At 46.4% G+C, this 13,285-nt stretch overlaps 1 protein-coding gene across 1 annotated transcript; it reads left to right on the plus strand.

The window, feature by feature from the left end:
• The first annotated feature begins 12,234 nt into the window (after positions 1-12,234).
• LOC104407441 (G-protein coupled receptor 35-like) lies at positions 12,235-13,167 on the plus strand. The gene has a single exon (XM_010016728.1). It carries the CDS (start codon positions 12,235-12,237, stop codon positions 13,165-13,167), a length of 933 nt encoding a protein of 310 aa, XP_010015030.1.
• The last annotated feature ends 118 nt before the right edge of the window (positions 13,168-13,285 follow it).

The raw sequence follows: 13,285 nt of genomic DNA on the forward strand, positions 1-13,285 counted from the left end.
ACATTCTCTTCTCTTAGAACCTCTTAGACTCTCTTGGAATTGTAGAATCACTTGGATTCTCGTAATATCTGTTACAGTCTCTTAGATTTTCTTGGAATCTCTTGGAAACTCTCAGAATCCATTAGAATCTCTTAGAATCCTTTAGATTATCTTAGAATCTCTTGGAATCTCTCAGAATCTCCTAGATTCTCTTAGAATCTCTTGGAAGCTCTCACAATCTCTTCTCTTGTTTTAGCTAACATTCTCTTCTCAGATTCCCTTAGAATATTTTATAATCTCTTGGAATCTCTTCTCTTCTCTTACATTCTCTTCTTTTAGATTCTTTTAGAATCTCTTATTTTGTCTCACATTCTATTCTCTTCTTTTCTGTTGTATTCTCTTCTCCTGTATTCTTTCCATTTATGTTCTCTTATACAAGAATAGAATATAAGAGAATATGAAAAGAGAAAGGAAGAGAATGTAAGAGAATACAAGAGAGAATATAAGGGAAGAGAAGAGAATAACAGAGAACACAATAAAAGAGTATCTAAGAGAAGAAAAGAGGCTCTAAGAGAATAGAAGAGAAGAGATTCTAAGAGAATACAAGAGAATATAACGGAAGAGAATCTAAGAGAAGAGAGTCTAAGATACAAGAAAAGAGATTCTAAGAGAAGCGAATGTAAGAGAATACAAGTGTATATAGGGGAAGAGAATACATGAGAAGAAAATCTAAGATTATAAGAGTAGAGAAGAGAATATTAGAGAATGTAAGAAGAGAATACAAGAGAATATAGGGAAGCAAGTATCAGAGAATACAAGAGAAGAGAATCTAAGAGATTAGAAGAGAAGAGAATGCAAGAGAAGACAAGGGAAGGGCGTATAAGAGAAGAAAAGGGAACAGACTCTAAGACAATGTAAGAGTATACAGGAGAATATGAGAGAAGAGAAAGGAAGAGAAGGGAGTATGAGAAGAGAATATAAAAGAGAAGTGAACAGACTACAAGAGACAGTAAGAGATAAGAGAATATAGAAGAAGGGAAGTGAAGAGCGTACAAGAAAAGGGAAGAGATTTTATGAGAACATAAGGGAAGGGAACGTAAGGGAAGGGAAGAGACTATAAGAGAATATTAGAGAAAGGAAGGGAAGAGAATCTAAGAGAAGAAAATGGAAGAGAAGGGAAGAGACTAAGAGAATATATGAGAAGAGAATACAAGAGAAGGAAAGAGAAGGGGAGAGACTATAAGAGAATGTAAGAGAAGAGACTACAACAGACTATAAGAGGAGTATAAGAAAATATAAGAGACTATACAAGAATATTACAGAAGAGAAATGTTGTCCTGCCATAACAACATCTTGATTTTTTCATGACAAATATTTAATATTATTAAAAGCAGGAATCTGCTTTTTAAATGTACGTAGACTTTTCTCTCATGGAGTGACACTAATGTTATCAACAGAGTAGATAAGCTCTGTCAGCAGCCACCAAACAGGAGAGGATGCTGTTGTGTACAGGGGAATGCAGAGGCAAATTCTCAAAGTGCTTGCTGGGTGTGCACTAAGTAGCAGTTACAAGAGTTTTCCATTTGCATCCCCTGTGGTCTTACCTCTTCCTCCCATGCCACTTTGCCATGCTTCACTGCAGGAGCCAAGGACCTTGTCCCTGTACATCTGGCTTCATCAGCACACTGCGTGCTGGGCAGCATGCATCATCTGCAAGGCTGGGCTTCCTAGATGCTCAGTGATCACCAGGGTGTGACAGAGGCATCAGAAGAGAGAGGTCTCCGGAAACGTGCTGTTTGCCTGCATGCACCGCTCTGTTATGGTATTTTCTTGAAATCGGGGGGTTAAATACCTATCTCTGTTCCAGTGAGCAGTATCCAGGGCTGCTGGGAAAGTGAGTCTGTGGAATAGACTGTTTGTGTTATGGTCTATAAGCTGCCCATCAGATATGGTACATTTGAAGTCTTGTCACTGAAAAACGTTTAGCAGATCATACCTTTTACTGAACTAGAAAGCTGCACTCCTGCTGCATGCCTGGCAGGCTAGGAAATGTAGATAAATTTGGGGTTACACACATGAAAGCTCTACATCCTGCTGTGGTTCAGGTGTCATTTTTCTTATAGGTAAACTGCAGAGCAGCCTCAGGCCTCCTCCTGAGCTCAGCGTCCCTCAGCTGCACCAGAGGAGCTTTGTTTTCAAGATGAACTGCTAAATGACCAGTTCAAACAGGTTGAAAAAAAAGTGAATTTTCCCAGAGCTGGGCATTATTCACACACAGTACTCGTGGTAGCAAATATTCAGTGCGAACCACATGCCAAACAGACCCTGTTATCTCAAATAAGCCAGTTTCCTCTCTCTGGCTGCATTAAAACGTATTCCCCCCAGACGAACTTAACCTCATGTCAGCAAAACACTTTAGCTCAAGGTACTAACAATGAGTTTCAGCAAGGGCACAATCTCACCAGACACACTAAAGAGTGTGAGGGTGAGAACCCCTTCCCATAAGAAGGATAATTGTGGCTTTGGTGGTGGTTTGTTTTTGTTTTTTTTTTTTTCCACAAGAGACCCTCAGTAGCTGTGGGGAAATGCCTGCATTCACTGGGGTTCTAATCAATAGAATCACAGAACAGTTTGGGTTGGAAGGGACCTTCAAAGCTCATCTAGTCCAACCCCCCCTGCAATGAGCAGGGGTATCTTGAACTAGATCAGGTTGCTCAGAACCACATCCAGCCTGGCCTTGCACGTCTCCACCACCTCTCTGGCCAACCTGTGCCAGTATTTCACCACCCTCATCGCAAAAAATAATGTGGCAGACCTGCAGTTTCTGGTTCTCCGTCCCTCCAGCCCTTACCTTCTCCTCAGCTCACCTGCTGCAGAGCTGGGCTGCCTCTCAGGAAAAACAGCTCTTAGCCCTTAACCGCCCCACCAGCCTCTGCTCACACAAGCAGATCAAGATGGCGAAGCTTTATTAATTTGTGTATGTCCCCTAAGACAGAAAACATCATAAACAACAAGGTTCACACACCATGAGTACTGCAGTGGACTCCCATCGGGTTAGAAAGGCTGCGTGGGTACAAATTCAACAAGACAATACCAAGAGCTGTAAACTCTGCCATTTCAAACTTAAGTAGAGAGTGCTGTGTGTGAAAGACCTCTCCTGAAATAGTAAAAAAATACAGCAAAAGCTCTGTCCTGGATGCCAATGCTTCAGGGGGGCCATTGGCTGCAGCAGGTAGGGCTCATCAGGTGGCATCACCTTGGGCACAGGCTCAACACCAGGTGCTGCCCACTGGTAGGTCTGCTTGTGCTGTGCTTTGACTAATGCCACTGTTTTCAGAACAGGAGATTTTAAATTCCCAGATATTTCAGGCAGGAATGACTTTTACTGTGCATGCGTAGCACCTAAATACAGCCCTGACCAGGTCTAGGGCTTCTGGTGCTCCTGCACTGGTCCGGATGACTGCCTCCCTCCCAGGTATGAACATTTCCCTGGAGAAAGGCTTGAAGCTAATGGGAGATGGAAGTATGCAAATGTCAAGAGGAAACTGGGGACCTGCATTGTTACAACATCCAACAGGATTGTTAGAAAAATAGTGGTAATTCCCCACAGAGCAGCTGCAAAACAGCCTGCAAGCAAATCAACTGCTGTTTAGATGAAAAGCAATGCAATGATCCCAAATCAGGAAAGCAAATCAAGCTGAGATTTCCTGTGAAAATATTTTCAATTAAATTATTGTAATTGAGTGGAAGGGAAACAACTTTTCGAATGAAGCACGTAAACAAGTTTTTTGAATTGAGCACATAAACAAGAGCAAAATAATTTCTTCCTTGTTCAAGCAGAGGACATGCTCAGATTTACTGGCCCCAGGTATTTCTATATGAGGATCTAGATCTGCCCAGCTGTTAAAGTGTCACTCTGAATTTATGCCAACGTAAGAGGAAACAAAGTCCTGCATCCAGCTCTGGGTCCCCAGCTCAAGAGGGATGTGGAGCTGCTCAAGTGAGCCAGAGGAGGCCACGGAGATGCTCTGAGCAGCTCTGCTCTGGAGCCAGGCTGAGAGCTGGGCTGGTTCAGCCTGGAGAAGAGAAGGCTCCTTAAGGGGAGACCTTAAAGCTACAAGAAATCTGGAGAGGGGCTTTTCACAAAGGCCTGTAGGGACAGAACACAGGGGAATGGCTTTAAACTGACAGATGGGAGACTGAGACAAGACATTAAGCAGAAATTCTTCCCTGTGAGGGTAGTAAGACACTTGAACAGGGTGCCCAGAGAAGCTGTGGCTGCCCCATCCCTGGCAGTGTTCAAGGCCAGGTTGGACACCAGGGCTTGGAGCAACCGGCTCCAGAGGAAGGTGCCTCTGCCCATGGCAGGGGGTTGGAACTGGATGAGCTTTAAAGGTCCCTTCCTACCCAAACCATTCCATAATTCTATAAAATGCAAAAATGGGGAGGATAACTACAGGCAAATTACAGACCAGTTGGTGAAAGCAGAGGGTAAATGGATTTGCTCTCTTGGTATTGGGACACGGTCAGGGGAGCACGTGCTACAATTACCAGACCTACCTCCGCTCTCGTCTGTTGCTTCCCATTAGCAGAAACCTTTTTTTCTTTTTTGGTCTTGCAGATGAGATAAAGAAGTAAAAAAATCTGGAGCTCTTGAAACTGTCTGTCCTGGCACACACAGTGTCCACACAAGCACATGGTGCCCTGAAACAAAACGGTTCTTGTATTTACCTAAGAACAAAAATTGTTTCCTTCTTCAGCTCAAGAAACCACCGATGTGAGTCCACAGCATCAACGCTGATGAGGCTGAATAGGCTGGTGTGCAGCCTAAAGAGCACTCATGATCAGTGTGCAGGTCATATGTAAAACTCGTTCAAAATATAGGCACTCATATATAGCATCATACAAGCAGGGTATTGCAGCAGCCAGCCCTTGAATAGAGCATGGCTTGCTTTACAAACCTATCTATCCTTACATCATCTTTATGTTCTTCCTCCTTGTACATATGAACATAAATTGTAAACAAGTTAAGCTTTGAATTTGGAATTTTAATAAAGGTGAAGACCTTCAACACCCAGAGGATTGCACAGCAAAATGACACTGCAAATCAATAATGTAGGAAAGAGATGTTCATGGTTAAGGGGTGGGAAGGGAAAATAACCCAAAGCAAGTTTAAGAGTGTTTTTTCCTTGCTGCCATGGAAAAGATGTTACCTTCAAAAGGTCACCCAGGCTGTCTCACGAAATTTTGCAGCATCTCACGTAGGCGTCCCCCCTGCCTCACACCACAACCAAAACCACATCATCTAATCCTGCTCAGTATGCTATATTTTAAAGAACACAAACAAATGTAATCTCTGCTAGTTTAGCATCCTCCAGATGCCAACAAAGATCCTCTGACAAGGGCCTGTTGGAATAGGACAAGGGGGAATGGCTTTAAACTGACAGAGGGAAGACTTATAATAGACATTAGGAAGAAATTCTCCCCTGTGAGGGTGCTGAGGCTCTGGCACAGGTTGCCCAGGAAGCGGTAGCTGCCTCGTCCCTGGCAGTGTTCAAGGCCAGGTTGGACACAGGGGCTTGGAGCAACCTGCTCTAGTGGAAGGGAGCTGGAAGTACATGGTCTTACAGTCCTTTTCAACCCAAACCGTTCTGTGATTCTATGTTGGCATTAGAGAGAAACTTGACAGCCCTAAGACTATTGCAAAGCATAGTCTTAAGACTATTGCAAAGCAAGCTGAGCTGTGAAGATGAGGAGAAAGGATGAGATGAGACACATTGGGGCTATAGCACTGCACATGCATGCCATGCACAAACCTGATTTGAAATACCTTTACAACTGCTTGGCATGTTCCACATAGGAGCTCTGCCTCAATGTGGCAAGGGCCATACTCAGCCCCTGCCACTACTCTGCGAGTGTGGAACTCTATTGTTGTACTACATCTGTGTGTATCCCCCTGCCCTACACCTTGTCCAGCCCCACAGCAGCACCTGATTCTGCCATCTTTTCCCACCCTGATGCCCCACTGTTGTACAGCTCTCCCTGCAACAGGATGTGCAGCAGTTTCTCCGCAGGGTTTTGACAGGCTCTCATCCCACCTCTGCCTGGGTGGCAGCTCACCTGCACAGCATGGTGAGGGATCTGCCTCTCCCCGCGGTGCCTGCTCCAGCAGCAGACTCTCAGGAAGGTGCAGGCTGGCTCCGGGGGCTGACAGTGGGATGTCTGCAGAGCTGACACTCGTGTGACTCATCTCGATGCTGTCTCACGCTCTGTGGACACAAACACACTTATCAGCGTGTCTCCTCTGGAAAGGAAAGCACGGAGCTTTAATGGTTTCCACTGCATCTTTTCCATTGTGCCACACCATCAGACACTGAAGCACGCTGCTGCGCCGAAGCATCACACCCGACAAAGCCCCAGGGAGGTATTTGCTCCCTTCCCCACTGGCCTGTGGCTTTTGTTCTCCACTTACCATTAGAGAGTTCAAAACCTTGCCTACCCATCTACAAGATGGCTGACTCTGCCCTTCTGCTTTCCCTCAGTCAGTACATCCATTCTGCAGCTTCAAGGGGCTGCAGCTTCAAGGGGCTGCAGCAAGCACACTCAGTGCAGCATTTCTATTTGAAACCACTCCTGTCCAAGGCACTGCACCCAGATTTTTGTACATAGAAGTGGAGCTGACGTCTTCCGTAAGAAAGCTTAGCCTGCTCCTTTTATTTTGCTTGCCCAAAGTAATTTTCTACCGCGGCTCATCTCCTCTCCTTTTACAGCCAGATCTGCATCTGAGCTGGCACTCATGGTGTGCTCTTCCCTTTAACACTGATGACTTACTCAAATGTCACCTCTAACTTCAGGAAAGGCTGGAAGGAGCCAGGCAACCACAGGACACTCGGTCTCACTTCAATCCTGGGAAGGAGACGGAGCTGTTGTCAGCAGCAAAAAATGAGAGGCAATGCGCACAAAATGAAATACAGGACAGGAAAGTCCATTTAAACATTAAGAAAAAATGTTTACTCTGAGGATGGTCAAACACTGCGACAGGTTGCCCGAAAAATTTGTAAAGATATCCTTGGAGATACTCAAAACCAGACTGGACATGGCAACAGAGTCTGAGCAAGGGGTTGGAGTAAACATCAAGAAGCCCCTTCCAACCTCAACCACTCCGTGAACAAGGCAGGATGATGGCGTTGGGCTGTCAGTCCAGAATAACTCACAACATCAGCCTCTGTTTGGGAAACACAGTTGCATCTACCACAGGCAAATAGCTCTCACAGCTTTTCTTTTGGGGCTTTTCCTTACACGTCTTTTCTGGCCTTAAACACAGTGACCCTCCCATCCCTCTTTTGTGATGCAACACAAAGAATTACTGCAGTGTTTCATATAAACATGTTTCCCTGTCCTTTTCCACCACAGCACCTCACAAGTGCCAGATGGTATCTGAGGGGCTTATCAGCGTGTGGTTCACAGACATTTTATGTAACTCCTACCTTGCTCGCTGATTACACTGATAACAATGGTTAGATCATTGCTGGGCAAAGAAGGAGCAACTAATGACATCCACTTGCACTTGTCCCAACTCATATGGTACTTGACGCTGTTCCACACGACATCTAGACTGGACAGGCATGGATCTGACAAATGGACCACTCGGTGGATAAGGAATTGGCTGGTTGGTCACACTCAGGTCCTCTCCCCTGCACAGCCTTCCTGACCAGCTGTGCTGCAGCGCTTCCTCTGCCTGGTGCTACTGGGTGCCTCCTGAGCCAAGGACACTTGGGACATGTCTGCATCGTGCCATCCTTCACTCACAAGTGCCTCCATGCTCTCATCCTCAAGCTTGAGCCAGCAGGCTTCTCCTCTCTCACAGCTCACATAGCCAGGAGAACACCCATCCTATTACTTTACGAGCAGCCAACCACCTTTAGTATCACTGCAATGAGTGTTTCTGCTGGTCAGGTACTAAGGGTAAATACGCAGTGAGACAATTCCCCACCAGCTGTATTGCATGCTGGTCATCAATACCAATTAAATAGCCATCACTGAGCTCTTCAGGCTTACATCTCTCTCTACCCCCCTCTATTTCTGTCAATGCAGGGTACAAGAAGTGAGGCTCTGCCACCCATGTGAGATGCCAAGGCCTTGGTTCAGTTGCCAACCTGAAGCCTGTGCTCAAACAGGAATGCAGGATGCAGCCCTGCCACTGGCCCCATTGTGGCCATCTCCAGCTCCATCCCTGCCCCATGCACCCAACCCATCCCAAGGGGCCATTTCAGTGCCGCAGTCTCTGTCTGAGGAGGGTTGGGGGGACTTTCTTCAGCCTAGAGAGAGTCTACGTTCTGTGTCAAGGTGCTTGGTGTGCCCACCTCCCTGCCCAGAGCTGTGCAAGCATAACTCCATCCAACACTCAGCTGGAGGGCCGGGCATGGGATGATCTAATACTCGATATGACATTTTCCAGCCTTGCTTCTCTTAGGTTTCAGCACAGCACTTCAAATCCACAGCCGCTGAGTACCACTGCTAGCCAAACACACCGGGTTAGGAAGTGCTGAATGATGAGATGCTAGATCTCAGTGGAAAGTACTGCCACCATTTATTTAGCCAGCAGAACCACATTCAAGACCAAAATGGGATAAAATCTCCTACGCAGGAGGAGGAGGTGCTAGAGAAACCCTCAAGTACCAGCAAGCTGTTGGTGCTGGGCACCAGCCTTGCACATGTAGCCTGTGCCCATCCCTCAGCCCCACAGGCTGGCCCCGCTCCTCCTGGCCAGGCTGCACAGCCCCCACATGTCCTGCCTCTGCTGATACCCGCTGCTGATTCCGTGGCCTGAAACCTACAGGTAATACCATTTGGGTTTCATTCTCTCTTGCTCTCTGTGAACTGTTGCTCAGGGTCCTGCTGTGGCTGGAGGGGGGCAGAGGAGCATCAGGTACCTGGTTTCTGCGGGGCAGCGCAGTCCCTGTGATGCAGACATCAATGCAGTAGGTTGTCGTCTCTTTCGGTCTCTGTTCTTACTCCAGGGTATTCTCTGGGTAGTTTACCTGGAAGATCACAGCATGTTATTTCCTAACAGGGGCTGGGAACTGGAACCTAAATTCATCCCAACATGGGGAACAAGTGATTCAAAAGATTCCTTTTTTTTTTTTTTACTAAGAACCCTTGCATCCACTTCCAGGGTCTTTCAAAGCAGTTCTGTGGTTAGGGTGATGACACTACTGCTTTCAAGGGATGCAGTGACAGATGAGCCTGAAAGAACACACATTTCAAAAAAGGAAAAGAACAAAGTGCTGTGCCTTAGATCATTGTGTTTGAGAGCTGTGAACAACAACAGCAAGGTCAGAGCAGGCAGTTTCCAGATTTCTTTATGCTGTTTGGTAACAGAGAGGAAAAGCCCCTCAACTAGGTGCTGTGGCCCTCACCTAGAGCTCTTCTGCCACAGAGGCAGTGTGTCCGCTCACTCTTTCAGGCTGTGCTTCCCTCCCAGGTCAGCTTGCTGCACAAGGCCTGGCCAGCAGCGCCCACGGTTAGATTAACACTCCTGTTGAATGTCTATTCTCATACCTGCGCAACATATGCATTAAATCTTTGCTGATAGCTACCCATTCCTTTTAGACAGAAAATCAGGGCTGTTGCCACAGATGTGGCAGGTTTGAAGGCAGTTGATGCAGAAGATGCCATGCTGTACACCATGCTTCCCACCCCATTCTCCTTCTTCTTCTCCCTCTGCTCAGTTCAGGTCCCTCCCTTCACCCACCACAGCTCCTGTGGTGTCCTTAGTCATTTCATCTACCACATTCACCCTTCACCCCTCTGGTATCTGCTCACTTCTGAGCTCCCCACACAAGGAAGGAAGAGGAGTTTACATGCAAGGGGTCTGGTGCATCTGCTTCTCCACGGGCATCCTGCTGGGAAAAACACTGGACATTTGCCACTACGGTGCTACTGTGACACCCACAGTGCCTTCAGCCTCTGCCTTGCTTCTCTTCCTCCACGCTCTGTTAAGGGTCTGGAAGAAGCCTGATACTTGTTGAGCTGCTGGAGGAAACAAGCCCACCCTGGCCTTCCATGGTGGAGGACAGCTACTGCCTAGTTCTCCCCACTCTGTGGTGGGGGGGAAAGCAGGACACACCCTGCAGTACTGCTGACCTTGCCCATCAAGCCCCGGCCTGTTCATGGTCCTCCAGCAGCAGCAAGATGCTGTTTTACAGACATCTACATCCTTTTCTCACAGCTGTATGTTGCTGCCTAGCTCCTCTGATGCTGCAGCCACCTTATCTACCCCACCTTGAGCATTTCCAGCAGCCACAGGATATGCTAGCTTATCAAACTGCATCTCTTTAAAGATACCTTGTGCTCAGCCATACCCCATCTGTGCTACGTGACCTGCTTTAAAATTCTTTGCTCATTTCTTCCCTCCTCCCACCAGTCTCTGATCTGCCTGGAGCACTTGTGAGCCCTGATGCTGGGAACTGCATTTGGGCCACATCTCCAGCTCTAAGGGTGGTGGCAGCCACAGCCCTTTCGTGCAGCAGAGCACACCAGCACAGAGGCTGCTGCTGGCATTGCAGACCAGGGCTGATGAATGAAAAACAACCTGGGCATCAGCCATGCAAGCAAAGGCATCTGCCTCATGCAATTAGAGAGCATAACGATGTGGCAGCTCCAGCCTTTCATGTGAGGTATTTCCCTACTGCTACTTACTGTAGTTCAGACGTCTTCCTTGGGTGACAACTTCCTTCCAGGGCACAGGCAGCGAGCAGCAAGCCTCTGTTGGGAAACCCAGACCTGAGCATACAAGAACTGGAGAGAGCTCCATGCAGGAGTCACATTAGTGCCTTTGAGTGCCCAAGACATTTACATTTTCCCCAGCAATTGAGTTATTTGTGTGTTTATCGGTTATTTAAGTCTGATCTTGCAGGCAGTGCTCTCACCAACTTACCACAAGGAGGTTTCAATTGCTTGCAGAAGCAAATAACTGCTTAACCAGGCATGTTCGGTCATGGTGTTCCTTCCTAAACCTCTGAAAGCTGTAGGATTTCACCAGATCGCTCACCACTTCAGTCTCCTGTTAGAATGGCAAAAAAACCATACTTCAAATTAAAAGGTTAAATTCTTTCCAAAGTGAATTTAGGGGCAAGCAGAAATTCAGTGACATATACACAGAATCACCATTTTACAGAACTCTTCCTTCTGTGTGCCACATACAGCCACTTTGCACAGGATGGGGTCTGATGAAAGCTGATTTTTATCAGCCCACAAACTCACACTCTTCACATAACCAATATTCTTGCAGCCAGTATGACAGAGACTCAGTAGCTACTACTTACATCTCATGGATTTCCCAGGGTGGCAGAATGCGTGACTCGATCAGGAACCATCTAATACAGCTCTCAAAGGCAAGTTCCTTGTTTTGCACTGGTGTTTCCTCTTTCAAAGTGTGTCTGTCTGCTTTATATCTACAGAATCATACTCTCTCCTGGTCTTAAAATCAGCTTAATCCACCCCAAATTCCCCTTCCAAGGAGGTGGACAGCTACATGCCTCACTCACTCACTTAGGGTTTCAAGCGTGCCTTTGGGATGCAGGAACTCAGATTCAGCTCTTTTCCTCAGCTTTGAGCAGGAGCTTCAGGTTTGCAAGGCAGCCCAAAGGCTCAGAAACCTGCCCAGTTAGAGCCAGAGCACGAGCATGTCTACCAAGAAACATCTGCTATGCCCTTGCAGGCCTTCACCCCACTAGTCTGTCTTCCAAGCCAGCATATCTCATATAAGAGCTTTCGTTCGTGGGTTGTGCTGGGCTGCAATCCCTGCCTAGCTCATACCCAGGCAAAGGGTAATCTTACCTCATTTGCACAGCCTGGCCTAAGGAATCACATTGTGACAGGGTGCCTTCACTGTCTATGGGGGTTCTTCTCAGTGCTATTCTGCCCCTCCACTGAAGATACCACTATTTAATAAAGACTGCCTGCCATGTCCTATTGGAAGTGTACTTTGAGATATTTACTCCTAAACTGAGTAAACATAAACAAAGCTTGACAAAGGATGCATCCCAGTTACAGACTGACTGAGAAGGCCAGCTTTGTAGACTCAAATACACATTTGTGATGCGCAAAATAAATATTCACTTAAACATCTTTTAATTTTGTTTTATAGGACATGCATCTATTAAGATGCATTAAGAGATAGGACGAAAGTCTTACCATGTCTTTTCCTATTTCAGGTCTCAGAACATCATACAACATCTACACAACAGGACAATGAATGTGTCCAACAACTGCAGTATCACAAGTCTAGAACTTTATCAGCATGTCCGCCTCATTGAATTTGCTCTGTATAACTTCATTTTCTTTTCTGGAGCTCTATTTAATGCCCTTGCCCTCTGGGTGTTCTTCTGCAAGATGAAGAAGTGGACAGAAACAAGGGTGTATGTAATCAACTTAGTCTTTGCAGACTGCTTTGTCATCTGCACCTTGCCTTTCATGGCTTATTTGCTCTGGAATAAGTCAACCCGAGGTGAACTCTGCCAGTTTATAGAGACTACGTATTTCATCAACATGTTAGTGAGTATCTATGTAATTTCATTTATCTCTATTGATCGATACATTGCCATAAAGCACCCCTTGAAAGCCAGGACCTTCAGGTCTCCATCAAAGGCAGCCCTTCTCTGTGGGCTTCTGTGGGTCTCTGTGATAATTGGTGCCACTGCACAGATTTGGCAGAGCAAATCCACCCTCTGCTTCCAGAAGGATACCACAGTGCCTGCTGCTCTGAGCCTGCTTTCCATGTTCTTCATTTTTATTCTTCCATTAGTAATCTTGACTTTCTGCTCCACAGAAGTGATCAGGAGCCTTAAAAGATGCCTGAACACAAATTCACCAGAGGAGAAATCAATCCAGAAAGCTGTTCGCATTATTTACGCAAATCTGATTGTATTTCTAATATGTTTTCTACCAGCCTTCTTTGGATTACTTGCCAGCTTCATAATGGATATTATTGGAGCTACCTGTTTCATGCTCCAGGTTATGAAGAACATCTCCTCCATGACAAGGTGTATTGCCACATCTAATTGCTGCCTAGATAGTGTCTGCTACTACTTCGTGACCAGGGAGTTCCATGAAGCCCTTCTGCCACCCAAAACCAGCAGTGAAAAAACAGATCAAATCCACCCCTTGCAGACACACACTTGCTAAAGCAAAGGGGGGAGGGGGGGAGGAGGCAAGAGGAATGAAAAACAGCACCCCACATCATCTCTGCAACATCAAGACAAGATACACCTTCAGTGTTACTGGGATAACTGTTGCTCTTTCC

Source organism: Nestor notabilis, unplaced genomic scaffold (assembly GCF_000696875.1).
Source record: "Nestor notabilis isolate BGI_N333 unplaced genomic scaffold, ASM69687v1 scaffold1756, whole genome shotgun sequence".
NCBI lineage: Eukaryota > Metazoa > Chordata > Aves > Psittaciformes > Psittacidae > Nestor > Nestor notabilis.

What these genes read in the sequence shown, in the direction of transcription:
- LOC104407441 (XM_010016728.1), top strand. Translation starts at nt 12,235, where the DNA reads ATGAATGTGTCCAACAACTGCAGTATCACAAGTCTAGAACTTTATCAG.